This window comes from Babylonia areolata, chromosome 1 (assembly GCF_041734735.1).
Source record: "Babylonia areolata isolate BAREFJ2019XMU chromosome 1, ASM4173473v1, whole genome shotgun sequence".
NCBI classification, from domain to species: domain Eukaryota; kingdom Metazoa; phylum Mollusca; class Gastropoda; order Neogastropoda; family Buccinidae; genus Babylonia; species Babylonia areolata.
Window position 1 is genome coordinate 2,219,478 of NC_134876.1, and position 20,000 is coordinate 2,239,477.

The 20,000-nt window shown below is 42.1% G+C and overlaps 2 protein-coding genes across 2 annotated transcripts in view; both read left to right on the top strand.

Moving 5' to 3' along the window:
- The window catches only part of LOC143296366 (triple functional domain protein-like), a 33,583-nt gene extending 29,375 nt beyond the window's left edge, over positions 1–4,208 (top strand). Inside the window, exons 16-17 of the mRNA XM_076608279.1 lie at positions 717–886; positions 3,182–4,208. Of these exons, the coding sequence (XP_076464394.1) occupies positions 717–886; positions 3,182–3,197 (186 nt within the window). The 3' untranslated portion in view covers positions 3,198–4,208. The remainder of the gene's footprint in view (positions 1–716; positions 887–3,181) is intronic.
- Positions 4,209–16,549: 12,341 nt separating this feature from the next.
- The window catches only part of LOC143296284 (kalirin-like), a 450,295-nt gene continuing 446,844 nt past the window's right edge, over positions 16,550–20,000 (top strand). The window contains exon 1 of the mRNA XM_076608165.1: positions 16,550–17,274. Within this exon, the coding sequence (XP_076464280.1) occupies positions 16,836–17,274 (439 nt within the window). The 5' untranslated portion in view covers positions 16,550–16,835. The remainder of the gene's footprint in view (positions 17,275–20,000) is intronic.

Below are 20,000 nucleotides of genomic sequence, written 5' to 3' on the forward strand. Positions count from 1 at the left end.
GATGTTGCCCGTGTGTATACAAACAAAGGGGGTACAGGCAACAGCAGGTCTGCATGTCAGTTAGCCTGGGAGATCAGAAAAAAAAAATCTCCACCCGAAATCCTTCAAATGCAGCTGGGATTTGAACTCGGGATCCTAGGATTGAAGTTCAGGGCTGTAGCCACTTGTGTGTGTGTGTGCAGTCTTGTTCTTATATGGTGGGACTGATGCATGTGTGTTCATGTCTGCACAACTTCTTCTTACTGTAAGTGTAAACTCCATGAAGTGTGAGCATCCATCTGAATTATGATTATGATTATTTGATGATGGTGATGATGATATTGATGATGATAATGATGTTGATGATTGTCGTTGTTATCCTCTTCTTCTTCTTGTTAATATTGTTGTTGTTGTTGTATTGTTCTTACTACTTGTAGTAGTATTAACATTCTTCTTTTACTTCTTCTACTTCTTCTTACCCATTAAAGATTCAATCAGTCAATCAATCAATCTCTTCTTCTTCTTCTTTTTCTACTTCTGCTTCTGCTTCTTCTTCTGATTCTGCTTCTGCTTCTTCTTCTGATTCTTCTGCTCATCCTCCTCTTCTTCTATCTTCTGTCTTCTTCTGCTCATCCTCCTCCTTCTTTGTCTTCTCCTCCATCGTATTCTTCTTCTTATTATTGTCGTCATTATCATGACTGTACCCTCCCACCCCCCACCTCCACTCCCCCCAACAGCTGACCAACTGGCTGGAGGAGCTTCACGGGGAGCTGCAGGGGGGTGACATGGCGGACACGGTGGAGGGGGCGGAGCAGCTGCTGGCCCAGTTCACCCAGCAGCGACAGTCCACCATGGAGGCCGCCATCAACACCGTCAGCGAGGGGCAGACCCTGCTGGAGCAGCTCAGGTAGGTCACTGTTGTTTTTTTGGGGGGAGAGGGGGGTTTGGGGTGGGGGGGGGGTGCTTTTCTTTCTTTTTTTCTTTTTCTTTGTAGGTCATGTTGTTTTATCCCTCCCGTTTTTTTGTTTTTGTTGTTGTTTTTGGGTTGTTTTTTTTGTTTGGACCTTCTGTTTTTAGTGAGGCTGGAGAGACTGGAGTGGGGAATGATGAAAGGGTTGGGGGGGGGGGGGGGGAGGGCCTGAAAGACTGGAGAAGGGAAGGAGGGAGGGAGAGACAAGACAAGACAATGGTTTATTTGTTATTTATTTGTTAGGCCTCCGGCCCATAGCAAAAAAGATGGCCACTAACAAAAATATTACATAGTGAATCAAATTGTGTGAACAATATATCAGTGGGCATGACTCTTACAAGCTGACACACGCGCGCGAGCACACACACACACACACACACACACACACACACACACACACACACACACACACACACACATTATCTTTCTCTCCCTCCTCTCCCCTCCCTCACACACATGCACGCGCACATATACACACCCACATACACGCTCGTGTGCTTACCACTCAGGTCCAGCAACACACGTCTGGATTAAGTGAAATGCAAAAGTTGAAGTAGACAAACTGACAAAACTTACAGACAGAGAGAGAGAGAGAGAGAGAGAGAGAGAGAGAGAGATTCAAAACTTAATTACTCAAGGATAAAGATTTTAAGAATCATCTAGTCTTCCAATCTGACCCTGTGACAATAGCAATAGCAACCAGAGAGAGAGAGACAGACAGATGGACAGACAAAGAGAAAAAGGGAGAAAGAGATCAGTACAGCATCAGTATAGAACAATCATAACAAGATGACTGTAATCATACTGATAACAGAAATATAGCATCATTAATAAGAGCAATAAAGGCATTTGAATAAGAAAGATCCAGTCTGAGAGAGAGAGGCAGAGACAGAGAGAGAGAGACAGGGGGTGAGGGTGTGGGGGGAAGGAATAGATTATTGCTTTTAACATAATCACTTTGTTATATCCAGCCCTCTGTGAAAAAATCATAGAAAATACATCCAAAAATAAACACATGCATGGGACATATTCCATACAAGAAGAGGGTAAACAAAGAATACAGGATTTTCCTGACAGATAGTAGTAACACAGGCTGAGAGAGAGAGAGAGAGAGAGACAGGGACAGGAAAGAAAAGGCAAGGGGGAGGGAAGAGGAAGCAAGGAATGAGGCTTCCTTCCCTTCCCTTTACACTGACACAGCATTTTACTCTTGTGGTTGTGCATTTTGAATAATGTTCATTTTTATCATCATCATTGATAGAGTTTTTGTTATGTTTTATTGTTATTCTAGTCATGTCATTAATATGAATTTGATTGACAGTAACTTAGCAAGAAAAACAAGCAAAAAACCCCACAAAAAACAAACAAACAAAAAAAACCCAATAAAAACAACAACCGTAAACGGACAGAATAGATTTTAATACAGGAAGTATAGTGGCGTAGGAAAATGGTAGCTATGATTTGTTTTTTTGTTTTTTGTCAAATGATGAGTGTTGTGTTGATGTCATGGCAATACTAACACATTCCCAAAAACCTGTGGGGTTAACACTACCGGGATTATAGCATGTCCTGCAGCGTGCCGTTCTGGGTGTAGACTGCATTGGTGTGTGTGTCTTCTGCTCTCATGGGCTGCAGCTCCAACATACACACGCATGCACGTGTGGGCTTTTACTTGCATGACCATTTTTACCCCCACCATGTAGACAGCCATACTCCGTTATCAGGGGGGGGGGGGGTGCATGCTGGGTATGTTTTTGATTCCATAACCTTAACAGAATACTGGATTACTGGTCATTAATCTTTTTCGTCTGTGTGGTCATGAAGGGTTCTCTGGCACCAGCAGTTTCTGCAGTGTCTTGTTGACTTGGGAGATGAAAAAAAAATATCCACCCTTAACTTCAGCAGGGGCTGTAACTGAGATTTGAACCCAGGGCCCTCAGATTGAGAGTCCAGTGCCTTAACCACCTGGCTGCTGCACCCAGTGTCTGTGTGCATGTCTTTCGTTGTCTGTATCATTTTCCCAGCATGTGCTGTTCTGTTTTGGTTGATGAGGCTTTATCCGTGTCAGATAGGTGTAGAAACACTTATGTGCATTATTCACACTGATTTGATTTGGCTTTTATTAATCATTTTGTGTTTTCTTTCTCCTCTTTCCTCCTTTCTTGTCTTCCCTCTCCCGCCTTCCCCATTCTCTCTCACTATCTTTTCTTTTCTTTTCTTTCTTTTTTTCAGTTGCTTCAAGTTTTGAGTTGTGCATACTGTTTGAAGAATCAGTGCATGCGCTCGCTGTGTGGAGCAGGTCCATTCACCTAATTCTGCCTCCAGAATGCTGCTAAGGTGTATTGGGTATCACATGTGGTCCTTACCTTATTTTTCACTTTATTTCCTATTTGGTTTGCTGATTTTTAACTCATGTTGAATTATAAGTATGTTGTATATCATACTATGTAGGCTGTATATCTTTTTCTCCATTTGGTTTGCTGTCATTTTTAAACAAATGTTTAATAGACCCCTGGAGAGTTCTGCAGCCATCTTGGATATTACGCATGCACATCTAACTTTCATCCCAAATGCGAGCAATGCCAGAGGCGATGAGATAGACAAAAGAAGCGAACATGTGCAACCTCGACACTTTGTCTCTTCAGTCCCTGTTTTTGTAGACTCCAGTGGCATTGAATTCATTCTTACGCATGAAGAAAAAGACTGTGGAAGGTATATTCGATAAACTTGTCACCTTGTAATATTTTTTCCCTGTGTTTTGTCGACAGTAATGGACATGAAGAATGATTTCTGATTTGCGTTTGATCATATAACTTTATCTCATCAGTCAATAAGATACAGTTGGTTTTTTTGGGTTTTTTTAAATACTTGAGCTTTTTGTGTTCAAGTATTGAAATCACTACAGATGTACACATGGTATCTGTATGCATGGTGAGCACACCAGTACCGCAGATGTACATGTGGTATCTGTATGCATGAGACTCATGAGTGTGATGGAGAGAGGAAAAGCAACATTTACCATCATCCTTTCCCCACAAGCAGCAAATGTTCAGCTGTTGACTCATTAATTTTTTTACCTTTTTACAAAGATGATTATCTGAAAGGTGCATTGCACAAGCACTTGGGAGCTGTGTACAGAAGGTTGTGGAATCACCGTTTGCTGTCCTCCGTTTCTTCAGTTGATAGCCTCCATTGCTTCAGCCAAACACAGCACAATGAAGTGTCATTGTATGCACAATAAGAAAACTTGAATATGAAGCAAAAAGTTGTAGAAACGAAGTCTATTGTTTCCATGTAGACAGCCATGCCCCGTTATCAGGGGTGTGTGCATGCTGGGTATGTTTTTGTTTCCATAACCTTAACAGAATACCGATTACTGGATTACTGGGCCATTAATCTTTTTCGTCTGTGTGGTCATGAAGGGTTCTCTGGCACCAGCAGTTTCTGCAATGTCTTGTTGACTTGGGAGATGAAAAAAATATATCCACCCTTAACTTCACCGGGGGCTGTAACTGGGATTGAAACCCAGGGCCCTCAGATTGAGAGTCCAGTGCCTTAACCACCTGGCTGTCATTGTATGCACAATAAGAAAACTTGAATATGAAGCAAAAAGTTGTAGAAACGAAGTCTATTGTTTCCATGTTCTGCCTCTCTCAGTTACCTTTGTTGTGCACAAATTCGGAGAGCCAGTCAACTTTGAGAGTACAGATAATGTGATGCGCCTCTGTAAGTCATGTAAGCACGGAAGTCTCCAGGGGTTTGTTATAAGTATATTGTGTGTCATGCATGATCTTGTCTTTTTCTCTGCTTCACAAAGTGTTTGGTTTGCTGTCATTTTCAGTTGATGTCAAGTTTTAAGAGTTTGGTTTGCTGATTTTTAACTCACTCCGGACGATGGAACATTATAGCGTTCCTGACGTAAGGTAGTATTCTGGACAACGGAACGCTATAGCAGTTTCAACAATTAAATTTTTTTCCACGTTTTCCTCATGGGGTAGTATAAAAACTAAAAAGGTTCCGTAACTATACACTCACTGGCCAGCCGTTGACTTTGGTACCCCACATGACAAGCCTATCTGCATACGTATCGAAAATGGCATCACAGACGATACAAGTGGAAATTTTTGGAGCAAACTAGATCACGACAGTGGATTTTTACTGCTGCTGAAGTGATTGAAATGCTTCAGACTGAAGGCTTTTGACATCAACGAGGATGATGAAGACATTGAATGAAGTATCTGTAATGAAGAAAGCTACCAGCAAGAAGGTACTGACAGTGACTCAGCTTCAGATGGTTGTGAAGAGAGGGAGGGGGGTGGGCGTACACGCGACGTGAGGAGGGGGGTCAGGGAGTACAGGGAGTTTCATTCATTTACTGTATGTTTTGTATTTTTTGTGATTTTTTTTCCTAACCCTAACAAATGGGTCATCTGCAGAGTTAACTAATGTTAAATTATATGTATGTAGTGTATCAAGCACTTTAGTCTCTGTCTTTTTTCTCCGTTTGCTTTGCTGTCATTTTTCACTAAATGTCGACTGAATGTTGAATCATAATTATGTATATTGTGTTTTATACACAGTTGCATATTTTTCTCTGCTTTACCACTTTGTTTGGTTTGCTGGCATTTTCAGTTGATGTCAGATTCCAAGTATTCAGAGTATTGTCAAAAGTCTTTTTTTCCGACTTTACTCAGTAACATGAAATATTTATTCACGCTAAAGGCAAAAATGCAACAACAACAACAACTTTTTTTTTTTTTTTTTTTTTTTAAAGAAAAAAAAGACAAAAAATTATGATAGTTTATGAGAGATTACATGGGGACTATTTTGTTGGTTGGATTAAGACTGCCTGTGCCTTTCTATTGTTCAATATAAAAATAAAAAATAAAGGACACAAATTAGCTGACAGAAAATTTATCAGTCTCCATAATAAACAAACTTCAAGTGCCTAATGCTCATTTTCTTACCTTTTGCATTTTGTTAACGCTGCACGTGCCTGCCATAGAAGTATTCTTTTATCTCACTGTTTTTAGTGAACTTACTAAGTTTCAATCATGTGCTTGGTTTTGCATTTTGTTTAACACTGCCAATGTCTGCCACAATGATTTTACCTGTTTATTATATATATTTTGGAATGAGATAGCCTTTCCAGATCTGTAATATTATGTTGGACAAATCTGTGGTATCTAGTCCGATTGATGCCTGTTTAACTGTTGTCTGGGCAGCTTTGATTTGTTTGAAATACATGCATAAAAAAGTTAGTAGTCATTCAGTGGATGTGCATCACATTTCCCACAATATAGAGATGTGCTCCTCCATACAGAGATGTGTGTCCCTCCAAAAAGAGATGTGTCCCTCCATATAGAGATGTGTTCCTCCATACAGAGATGTGTCCCTCCATATAGATGGTAATGTGTCCCTCCATATAGATGTGTGTCCCTCCGTATCGATGTGTGTCCCTCCATATAGATGGTAACATGTCCCTCCATATAGATGTGTGTCCCTCCCCATAGATGTTTGTCCTTAAATATGTGTGTCCCTCCATATAGATGGTAATGTGTCCCTCCATATAGATGTGTGTCCCTCCATATAGATGTCTCCCTCCATATAGATGTGTGTCCCTCCATATGGATGTATCCCTCCCTCCATATAGATGTGTATCCCTCCATATAGATGTGTATCCCTCCATATAGATATGTGTCCCTCCATATAGATGTGTGTCCCTCCATATAGATGTGTCCCTCCATCTGTATATATGTGTGTCCCTCCATACAGGTGTGTGTCCCTCCATATAGATGTGTCCATCCATTTGTATATATGTGTGTCCTTCCATATAGATGTGTCCCTCCATAGAAATGTGTGTCCCTCCATACAGGTGTGTGTCCCTCTAAATAGATGTGTCCCTCCATACAGGCGTGTGTCCCTCTGTATAGATGTGTCCATCCGTACAGGTGTGTGTCCCTTCACATAGATGTGTGTCCCTCCATACAGGTGTGTGTCCCTCCTAAATAGATGTGTCCCTCCATACAGGCGTGTGTCCCTCTGTATAGATGTGTCCATCCATACAGGTGTGTGTCCCTTCATATAGATGTGTGTCCCTCCATACAGGTGTGTGTCCCTCCATCTGTATAGATGTGTGTCCTTCCATATGGATGTATGTCCCTCCGTATGGATGTGCTTCACAGTTGCCTTTGTGCACTACATAAATGTTCCCTCCTTCTGCATCCTTCTCTCTATAACAACCTCAAAGCGATTGACTGAATTTGGTTTGTTTCAGCTTTCCTGTTGCTTCCGTCCGCAGTCTAATGCTTGAGTCCTCATGTGTTTTGTGTTTGCTAATATGCCCCCCCCCCCATCCTCCAAAGATCTGGCTTGTTTGTTATTCCTTTTTGTTTGCTTGTAATTGTCTCTCTGATATTGGATGATTAAAGTGGTTCTTCAAACTTCTCCTCATTGAATTCTCCCACACTTGATGATTGAGCATTTATGTGATATGATGTGTTTTTTGGAACTTGGAAAATGTGCATCGTCCTTTGGCTTTTTTTGTTTGTTTTTTTGTTTTTGATTGCTGTATTTCTGCATTTTAGATTTATTTTTTGCTGTGATAGGTATGATTATTTAAGTCTTTTAAGGCATGTGTGTGCTTGTGTTTTCTATTTATCCTTTGATCAGAAAACTGGGCTGTGGCCACAGGCATATTAATAGTGTGTATACTGACTGTGATATGACAAATGATATTATTATTAGTTGTAGTATTGTTGCTGTTGTTATGTTGATGATGATGGTTATTATTATTGTTGTTATTATTGTTATTATCATCATCATCATCATCATCGTCATTGCAATACCACATATTTGAATATGTCTTAGAGTGTCCAGTTGTGTGAATTTTTGATGTTGTATTTGTCATGGTCCTGTTTGTTTTTTTGTTTTTTTTGCGCTTTTTTAACCTGTGTTTATGTATGTGTTTGTGTGATGGCTGGGCTTTAACCCCTTAACTGCTGACTGGCGAGATGACATCATTGTGGCATGAACCTGAAGTACACTATTTTTTGTGTCCTCTTTGAGTGGTGGAAAGTAACTGATTTTTTTTTCCTGAACAAATGTAAGTCAGTCCCTAGAGGAAGACTCCTGATTTGAGAACAATGACTGACATCCATACCTTTAATCTCCAAATTATCTCAGTGCGGTGACAAACCTTCAGGGACAAGCATACTCGTCAGCGGCAGTCGAGGAGGCAAACCTAATTGAACTGAATTGTATGTGACCAGAATATGTGCACTTTTGTTGCGCTTGTGGAAATCTTTTACATTTGTTTCAGTCGATATCATTAAACTTGAGTTGCAAACAATCCTTTGTTTTGAGTTACCCCCCTTTTTTTTGTCAGTTGCATGGTTTTAAAATGATGTGTTTTTTAATGTTCATTTATTTTCTGTTGTTGTTGGGGGTTTTTTTTGTTTGTTTTGTTTTGTTTTGTTTTTGTTTTTGTTTTTTTGTTTTTCTGACATTGACAGACACAAACATTAATACACATACTTGCACTCACAGACTCAGGCAAGTTATACATGCATGAACATAATCAAACACATGTAAATGCATATGTACACACACACACACACACACACACACACACACATGCACATATGGGTATGTGCACATACTTAAGTACATATGCACACACTGGCATTCATGCATGCATACACATGCAAACGAAATGTATGCACCATATGCATACATGCCTCTCTCTCTCTCTCTCTCTCTCTCTCTCTCTGTCCTTCTTCTTTCTCTTTTTCTTCTTCTTTTTCTGCTCTCTCTCATTCTCTCATTCTTTTATACTTCCTTTTCCACCCCTCCCCTCCCCCATCAAAAAAGAAGAAAAAAAAAGATCCATCTATATCTGCCTTTGTCTCTATCGCTTTCTCTTACACAACCCCACGCCCCGCCCCTCCCCCCTGACCCCCCCCTTTCCCCACACAAGAGACAGCAACCTCCCTCCACATGCACACCACAACAGATACCCCCACACAGCTACACACACACACACACACACACACAAGACACACACACACACACACACACACAGAGGGAGACAGAGATAGCTGTCAGTCACCCTAAACGCTGTGTGTGTTCTCAAAACACAAGCAGGTAGGCAGACAGGTAAGTGATGGTAGAGCAGAAGGCTACAATAGAAGGAATTGGGAGGGGGTGGCAGGGCAACCAGCCTACCCTGTCCAATCGCCTGTGATGCTGCTGCCCAGTCACTTTTTGTTCTTTTGTTTTCTTTTCTTTTTTTTTTTTTAAGCTGTCTGCTGAGCTAGGAGGGTAGTAGTGTGGAGGAGGGGATGGGCGGGAGAGGGGCAGGGGGAGAGGGGGGAAAGGAGGGGGTGGAGAGACTGTCACCTGGCGGTGTCCCTTCTCCTCCTGCTACCACCACCTCCACCTCTCCTCCCCTCTGCACCTGGCACACTGCAGCACTCCACACTCCCCCCCACTCCCCCCCTCACCCCCCCCCCCTCATTGCGTCCTCTAACCTCTCTATTCCTCATTTCTTTTCCTCCACCTCACCTCTCCTCCCCTCTACACCTGTCACACTGCAGCACTCCCCCCGTACCCCCCTCATCCCATCCTCTAACCTCTCTATTCCTCATTTCTTTTCCTCCACCCCACCTCTCCTCCCCTCTACACCTGTCGCACTGCAGCACTCCACACTCCCCACCCCCACCCCCACACACCACACACACTCCCCCCTCATCCCGTCCTCTAACCTCTCTGTTCCTCATTTCTTTTCCTCCACCCCATCTCTCCTGCCCTCTACACCTGTTACACTGCAGCACTCCACACTCCACTCCCCACCCCCACCCCCACACACCACACACACTCCTCCCCTCATCCCATCCTCTAACCTCTCTATTCCTCATTTCTTTTTCCTCCACCTCACCTTTCCTCCCCACTACACCTGTCACACTGCAGCACTCCACACTCCCTTCCCCCTAACCACCCCCCCCCCCCACACACACACACGTACTCCTCCCCTCATCCCATCCTCTAACCTCTGTTCCTCATTTCTTTTTCCTCCACCTCACCTCTCCTGTCTTTTTTGTTTTGTTTTGTTTTTGTTTGTTGTTGTTGTTGTTAGTTTTATGCACACACACACACACACACACACACACACACACACACTCCCCACCCCCCTCATCCTGTCCTCTAACCTCTCTATTCCTCTTTTCTTTTCCTCCACCTCACCTCTTCTGTCTTTTTTTGTTTGTTGTTGTTAGTTTTGTTAGTTTTATGCACACACACACACACACACACACACATTTATATATGTATATTTTTTTCTGTTTTATATTTTTTTAGCTTTGTGTGGACACCTTTATATCTGTCGGTCAAGTTATGTCTTTTCTGTTGCGGATTCATTGTGAAATATTCAACAACGTTGTTGTTGATGCAGTGTATTGTGTTTTTCGTTTTGTTTTTGTTGTTTTTATGGCTGAGGTTTCAGTGATATATTTTGTGTGTATTATTATGGGAGGTTGGATGAGTGCTGTGTATGTGTTTGTGTGAGTGTGTGTGTGTTGTGTCTGGTTTGTATGTGTGTAAATATTTGCATGCATGTGCATGCGCTTGCGTTTGTGCATGTGTGTGTATGTGTGTGTGTGTGTGTATATATATTTGCATGCAAACATACAACAGGCAGCTGTCATGTCATGCAGTCGATATGAAGACGTGATGCAGCTGCCTGTGAACTGTCCACATGAAAACTAAAATAGCAGTGAGAGGAAATGTATAAAACTTAACAGCAACAGAAGATGATATATCTTTTTCTTAAAAAAGACCAAAACAACTTCATTCCCCCTAAAAAAAAAAAGTTTCATGGAATCATTACCACGTTCATGAGTGCATGCAAACAAGTGAAAATTATTTCTCTTGAAATATCCTCTGTTACAGGTATGATAAAAAGAAGAAAAAGAAACAGAAGAAGAAGAAGAAGAAAACAAACGAACAAAATAAATTTAGCACTATAATACAAGCAGAAGCAAGCAGAAAGTGCTTTACTATTCCAAAATGTATGAGGAAGCTTAATGTGAACAAGAGACAAAAAAACGCAAAACAAAACCACAAATTAGAAGAAAAACAAAACGAAACAAAAACAAAACAAAAAAACAACCAAAAAGGCGTTTGTAGGAAAGGAAAAACAAGGAATGAGGTGTGTGGGTGAGGGTGGGGGGGAAGGGGGGGGGTTGTGGAAAGAGGGGGAGGATGGGGAGAGATGAATTGCTGAAGCCATCACTGCATTAACCCCATGAATACTCAAAGAAAAAAAAAAGATTATATATATGCTGATATTTCACAGTCAAATGCAGGCAAACATCAATAGTGATAGTAATACTAAAAGAAAGAACCTGATCAGCTGGTTCTGTTCCAGTAATTTCTTGCCATCTATCACTTCTACTTCTTCTCCTCCTCCTCCTCCTCCTCCTTTCTCCTTCTCCACTCTCCACCTTCTTCTTCATCGTCATCATTATCATTATCATCATCATCATCCTCATCCTCTTCTTCTTTTTCTTCAAGTTGAGTGATATGGAACTGCTGAACATGAGCGAAAGGTGATCAGTGTGGCATGAGACTGAATTGCAGTGTCTCCTTTTAGTCTTCATGTCAATATTGACATCATTATTTTTGTGTTGAACAAATGTAATGCACATCCCAAGAGGAAGAAATCCAAACAAAAAATGGTGACTGGCATCCTGACCTGTAAGCTCTGTCTTACCTAAGCTGACAGCCCTTCACTGACATCCTGACCTGTAAGCTCTTGTCTTACCTCAGTGAGGTGACAGCCCTTCACTGACATCCTGACCTGTAAGCTCTTGTCTTACCTCAGTGAGGTGACAGCCCTTCACTGACATCCTGACCTGTAAGCTCTGTCTTACCTCAGTAAGCTGACAGCCCTTCACTGACATCCTGACCTGTAAGGTCTGTTTTCACAGTGAGGTGACAGCCCTTCACCAACATCCTGACCTGTAAGCTCTGTCTTACCTCAGTGAGGTGACAGCCTTTCACTGACATCCTGACCTGTAAGCTCTGTCATACCTCAGTGAGCTGACAGCCCTTCACTGACATCCTGACCTGTAAGCTCTGTCTTACCTCAGTGAGGTGACAGCCCTTCACTGACATCCTGACCTGTGAGCTGCTCTGTCTTACCTCAGTGAGGCTGACAGCCCTTCACTGACATCCTGACCTGTGAGCTCTGTCTTACCTCAGTGAGCTGACAGCCGTTCACTGACATCCTGACCTGTAAGCTCTGTCTTACCTCAGTGAGGTGACAGCCCTTCACTGACATCCTGACCTGTGAGCTCTGTCTTACCTCAGTAAGCTGATAGCCCTTCACTGACATCCTGACTTGTAAGCTCTGTCTTACCTCAGTGAGCTGACAGCCCTTTACAGACATCCTGACCTGTAAGCTCTGTCTTACCTCAGTGAGGTGACAGCCCTTCACTGACATCCTGACCTGTAAAGTCTATCTGACCTCAGTAAGCTGACAGCCCTTCACTGACATCCTAACCTGTGAGCTCTGTCTTACCTCAGTGAGCTGACAGCCCGTCACTGACATCCTAACCTGTAAGCTCTGTCTTACCTCAGTAAGCTGATAGCCCTTCACTGACATCTTGACCTGTAAGCTCTGTCTTACCTCAGTGAGGTGATAGCCCTTCACTGACATCCTGACCTGTGAGCTCTGTCTTACCTCAGTAAGCTGATAGCCCTTCACTGACATCCTGACTTGTAAGCTCTGTCTTACCTCAGTAAGCTGACAGCCCTTCACTGACATCCTGACCTGTAAGCTCTGTCTTACCTCAGTAAGGTGACAGCCCTTCACTGACATCCTGACCTGTAAGCTCTGTCTTACCTCAGTGAGGTGACAGCCCTTCACTGACATCCTGACCTGTAAGCTCTGTCTTACCTCAGTAAGCTGACAGCCCTTCACTGACATCCTGATCTGTAAGCTCTGTCTTACCTCAGTAAGCTGACAGCCGTTCACAGACATCCTGACCTGTAAGCTCTGTTTTACATCCTGACCTGTAAGCTCTGTCTTACCTCAGTGAGCTGACAGCCCTTTACAGACGAGCATACTCGTCAGCAGCAGTCAAGGGGTTAAAAAAAAACATGAAAAAACCCCACCTCTCCATACTCCACAAGGAATCCTCACTAGTGTCAGTGACAGGTACAAGACACAGGGACGACTTATCCAAACACCAGCACAGCTGAAACACCATTAGTTTGCTTCAGTGAAGCCTGCAGCACTACAAGAGCTTGTGTTCAGCGACCTGACCCCTTTCTTTTCCCTTCGCTCTGAAGTCTCTCAAGTTTTTATCCTGGGGGTCTGTTTTGATGGTGTAACTGGCATAAGATTGTCCACAACTGGGCCCTGCTGATCTGATGAACAGAGCTGGAGCAGAAGGAGAGGGAAGGACAGAGGGGGTGTGGGGGTATGAGAGGGGGATGAAGGGTGGAGGGGGTGGACAGGGACAGTGAAGGAGAGGGTGGAGGCAGTGGATAGTTTATTGTTTTGTTTTGTTTTTTGCTCAGATTATCATGTGTTTACGTCGACAGCAATGACATGTATTGAAAATAAGTGTAATGGTGACAGCCGACTGTTTAATTAATGAAAGTGTTTGTCATTGTTGTGAGTGTTCACACACACACACACAGAGGAGGAAAATATGATGAATGATTTAGGTAGGGTAAAGACAGAGAGACATATGTTGATGGAATACAGTGATGTAATGATGGCAGCAATTGACAGTGCTGGAAAAAGTAAACATAATGATGACAGTCATAAGCACAACGGATAGTTACTTCATTTTGTACACTTGACAGCTTGTTTAATAACAAACCAAAAAAAAAAGTAAAAAAAAGAAAACAAAAAAAATCAAGAAAGGGATTCACATTGTTGGTGTATTTGTTACATACATCAGTGAACATATTGATATATTAACACAGCATAATTTGTATTCCATCATGGTGGTATATATTAAGGAAGAGAGAGAGAGAGAGAACTCAGAACTCAAAACGTTTTTATTCAAGGATTAAGATTTTAGGCATTGCCTATTCTTCCAATCTGTCCTTGCTAATCTACATCTATTACAAATAGCACACACATGAATGAAAGGAAAAGGTTTTCATGCAGAATTGTATACATAATGAAGAAAACACCCGCCCCGAGCCCCCCCCCCCCCCCCCCCCCCCCCACACACACACACACACATTCGTGCACACACATGCATACACACACTGACGCTCGCGTGCGAGCGCACACACATACATACACACACGCGCGCGCACACACACTGACAGCACCCCCTCACTCCCCCCAGACACTAAGATTGACAGATGGATAGGACAGTGAGTCACAGAGAGAGAGAGAGAGAGACAGACAAATATGTCAGATCAAGACCTGTTCTGTGTTCTGTTACTCCATTATTTTTTAAGTGTAATTCGTATTCATATATGGTTGCATATACTGCTCACAGTACATACATACATGGAATATACACTTAAACAACATGTACAAGTTTCAGTATCCAAAGAGATCAAATGAAATTTTCTGAGACCATCTAAGAACACATTTAAGAATATTTTTACACACTGAAGAACAATGAACAGTCAAAACAAGAAAAAAACATTGAAGTATTGTTAAACTATATCCAAGAGCAGTTTATTATAATAAAACATGACAGCAGCAATGTTTACATTTTCTAAATAACATGTTTTGTTGTTGTTTTTTTCAACATTCCACTTTCATAAATTCCTCAACCATCAGATGATGAAAGTCCAGTGGCTGGCCAGGTTAATCAAGGCCTCATTGTTGTATCCCAAAGAGAACCAAAGAGAGAAGAGCACATATTTATCAGCTATACATAACAATGATCCTATGGCTAGTCAGGTTGATTAAAGGTTCATCTTTAAAAAAACATGTTTTGACAACACTCACCAACTCACCAGCTGTGTGTGTGTGTGTGTGTGGCACACTTCTAACCTCCACACCCAAACTCCTACCATACCTCCCTCCCTCCCCTGTCATGGTCTGTTGAACTTGGTAGGACACTAGCTGCTCCCCCCCCCCCCTTACATCCCCCCCTCCCCTCCGCCCAACACCACCCCTACACCCCTCCCCCTGCATTCCCCCCCACACACCCTCCCCATTCCCTTCACCTGCCTCTCCTCACATACCTCCAACTCCCTCCTTCCTCCCTCGTCCAGCTCAAATGCAGTGTAGCGTGTTTATTCACCCACCCACCCACCATTCATACCTGTCCTCCCACACACACACACACCCTCCCCCTCCAACCCTCCCCCTCACCTGTCCTTTTCATTCATTGATCTACCTTGCCTCTGTGCAAAAACTATCAGGCCAGATTTTTGCTTTCAGTACACTAAATAATTTTTAAAAAAAAAAAGGTAGAATTCAAAAGAAGAAGGAAGGGTGTATAAAGACTGTAAAGAGGCGGGCGCCTTTTCCCCACGTTTGAAATTTGTGTGTGTTCATTAACCGTTCACTGGATGTGACTGTCACTGTGCATTCAGTTTGTTGAGTGTGGGCTGTTTGTTGACATGATGTGGTGATTGTGAAATGATCCCAAATGAGTGAGTGCACTGAGTTACACACAAACAAACCTGACAGGTGTTTTGAGGATCAACACAGCTTGCTTGTTATGAAGCGCTCACTTTACTGTGTGTGAAAAGGAGATCAGAGTGTGTTCTTGTTTTTGTTTTTTCTGTGGCATCTCCGCATGTTGTTTACATCTGTGATAGTGACAGATTATACAGTGCCTGCAGACATAAACAAATATGATGGATAGCAAGTGTGTGTGTGCGTGTATGAGTGTGTGTGTGTGTGTGTGTGTGTGTGTGTGAGTGTGTGTGTGCGTGTGTGCGTGTGTGTGTGTGTGTGTGTGTGTGTGTGGCATGCCTCTCCTTTTGTTAGGCATGAACTTTAATGATGCTGAAATGCAAACGCTGTTTACCTTCTCTGAATTTCTCTTTCCTGCGACCTATATCGGTTGGAGTGTGTGCACTCCAACACATCCACACATATATATACAGACTCACTGCATACACACATGATTTTTTTTCCCCTGTCAAAAATCACGATAGTAAATAGATGTTGAATCGATGACTAAACAACATTCTTTTCTTTAGAGTGACAAGTGACAGAAAGTGTTTCAGTTTGTGTAGGCTATCATTTGTTTAGTGCTCAAAGTGTGTGATACGAAAATCACTTTAAGGGTCACTACTTTACATCTGCATGAATCTTACTGATTCCTGATGTGCATTTTCTTTTTTTCATGATCTAAACTTCTGTGTGCATCAGTAAGTATAGATAAGATTTTGAAAATTTGGAAAATGAGCATTGTTGAAAGAAAATGTACATGTTGTACTGATTGTCGACAGAGCCGCATGCTTGTTATGTAACGCTTGGCGTGAAATGAAGCATGCATTGTAAAGAGAGTAGATATTGTTCTCAAGCCACATCTTTTGACTGTCCCAATGCTCTTTTTTTTCTTCTTTTTTCTATTATACAGAAAATCAGATTCAGCATGCATCAATAGATATTTAAACACAAACCTGTTGCCAATGGATGTGAAAGACTAGGCTTGAAGAGCTATTCTATGAAGCAGTGACACCAACAAAATCAGCATGAAAGAAGAAAGACTAGAATCCAGCCCTTCAAACAAACCATGACTTCCTCTGCATCTGTGTGGGCTGCAAACCCGATGTTCAATCATACGTACAAGTGGGGTTTTACATAAGCAGTGACTGATTTTTACCCTTGCCCCACTACCATGTAGGCAACCATACTCCATTTCCGGGGGGAGTCTAATTAACCATGACTGAAACTCGTTCCCTGCATGACACACCTTGGCATCACCTGGACACAGAGAGGGTGGAGAGAGAGGAGGCACCCTCCTCCTCCTCCCCCACCTCCTCCTCCTTCCCTTCTCCCTCCCCTACAATCATCAGTCGCTGGTCCTTCAACTGTCATCATCATCGGATCTTCTGGCACCGATGGGTGGTTCGGCGGTTCCAGAGGATGAGGTGGTGTGTGTTCAAATCCCTGGCTCTGCTCATGGTGTTTGGCCTGAAGATGGTGACGGTGATGGTGGCCTCTGTGTGTGGCCTGGTGCAGCTGTGGCGTGGCGGTTATAGGCGGTGTGTGTGTGTGGTTCGCAGGGCTGTGTACGTGGATGCGGAGAAATCGGGGCACGGTGGTGGTGGTGGTGGTGGCCGCGATGGTGGTGGGGGTGGAGACTACAGTCATGTTGAAGGTACGCTGATTTTATTTTTTCAAAATTTATGTTTGATTGATTTTTTTTTTTTTTAATGTTACCACACACACATACACGTACATACACAGACATGCATGTACACACACACACATACACGTGCGCGTGCGCACACACACACACACACACACACACACAGACGCACGCATATAATGTACACACATACACAGATAAATACATATACACATATACATATGAACACACATATGCCTACACACGCACATAACACACACACACACACACACACACACACACAAACACACACACTCATATACACGCACACACATACACAGAAACACATATATAATGTACACACATACACAGATAGATACATGTATACATATGTATACATATGAACACACATATGCCTACACATGCACAGAACACCCACACACACATACACACACATACACACACGCACACACACACCACACACACACACGAACACACACACACACTCATATACACGCACGCACACGCACACAGACACACAAACACATATAATGTATACACATACACAGATAAGTACATATACATATATGCATATGAACACACAGACAGACACACTCAAACACGCACACACTCATATACCCTCATACACACTCATACACACACACACTCACGCACACATATGCACACACACATATAATGTACACACATACACAGACAAATACATATACAAATATACTTATGAACAAACATATGCCTACACACGCACATAACACACACACACACACACACACACACACACACACACACACACACACGCACATGAACTGATAGAGATTAATGTCACACTTTCACAAATTAAGGGGAAAACAAGCAGAACAGGCTCTCAAATCAAACTAACAGCTCAAATGGAAAACATGGCCATCAATACAAAAAGCAACCGCTTATATAAGCACATAATGTAAATATATTTCTTGTGTATATTTGCAAGTACAGGTGAGAGAGAGAGGAGAGAGAGAGAGATTTCTTATAAATTTGTGTGTCTTTGTGTTCATGCATATGTGTGCATGCATGTATGTGTGTGTGTGTGTGTGTGTGTGTGTGTGAATAGAATAAAATAGAATAGATTTTTTAGATTTTATTGTCATGAAACCGTAAGGTTTATAAGACACAAGTGCAGTGGTAAATAAATGAAGGAAGGAAAAACACACAATTAATCAATCAGTTAATGCAGTAAATTGCAGCAGCATTCATAAACAAATTTTCCTAATCTTGTTTGTATATATTCTTAGCATCACCTGACTGGGAATATTTCCTGTGTTATTCGAATTTTGAATATCTTTTAAAAATGTGTGTGTGTGTGTGTGTGTGTGTGTGTGTGTGTGTGTGTGTGTGTGTTGTATGTTTGTGTGGGCTCATAGTGCATGTAAATTTGTGCATATTCCATTTCATGGCTGACATCTCATCCTTGTCATATTTCCTAAAGCTTGAGGGCTCTTTTAAACAGCAAGTGAAAGGAAAGGGTGTTTCTCAGCTAAGCTTCTTTTGTGTACAGTTGATCTATCCGGAACACTCGGCATTCTTTTGTAGATATACATTGGGGGGCAGAAGTGTGTGTGTGTGTGTGTGTGTGTGTGTGTGTGTGTGTGTGAAGGAGGGTGTGTGTATAGTGTGTGTAGGGGGATGTGATATGTATAGTGTGTGTTGAGTGTGTGTGTGTGTGTGTGTGTTGTGTGTGTGTGTGTGTGTGTGTGTGTGTGATATGAGAACTCAAAGGGCCAACAGACTCAGAATAGTAACAACAAATCACAAAATGGGAATTAACATCCCACATTCCAAATCCACATTCAACACACATTCTCATTCCCCTTTCCATTCATAAGCAATCATAAACTTGTGCTGCTATGTGAATGTGTGAATGATCACTGTACAGTTTATGTCAGTTTGACATTGTTCTATAAATAGCAGTTTAGGTTCAGGGAAGCCAAATGTTTTTCTTTTCATTATTCTTTTCTCTTTTTTTTTAATTCTTTTTTTCAGAATGAAGTATGACATATTCAGAACAGATTAAGTTTGATGCATTATTTTCTACACATACGCATGCACATGCATACACTCACACACACACGTGTGTGTGTGTGTGTGTGTGTGTGTGTGTGTGCATGCATGTGGTCTCTGTGTCTGTGTGTGTGTGTCTTTGCAGTATGACTGTGGAGTCATAACTGTCACAGTCAATGTTATTTATCGCAGCTTCTTTCCAATAAAAATAAATTTAGCCAGGGGACATGATGCACATGCACAGTACATGACTGACTAAAAAATCATGATGAACAAAATATCACACACTTGAAATATTTGGTGTGTATGTGGTGTGTGTGTGTGTGTGTGTGTGTGTGTGTGTGTGTGTGCCGATATGTAAAGTGGGCTCTTAAGGCCTAGCCAGCATGTAGGGTCCAGACATAGGTCAGGCATCTGTTCTCCGCAGTTCCCTCTTTAAAAAAAAAAAAAATTACTTATTTTAGCAGGTATGATGTAGTGTAAATGGATGTCCATAATGCTCATTTGATGCCTCATTGAAACTAAAATCTAGATTGAAAACTGAAAGTACTCTGCTGTCATGATGAAGTGGGTACTGTCAGACAGACACTGTTAACTGGGAGGATACATGTTCCAGCTCCTTCAGAGATGGGTTTTCTTTCTTGTTGGCCAGTGTCCAGCTCCACCCTAGAGCTGAGAGTGGTATGTGCTCAAATAAGAGG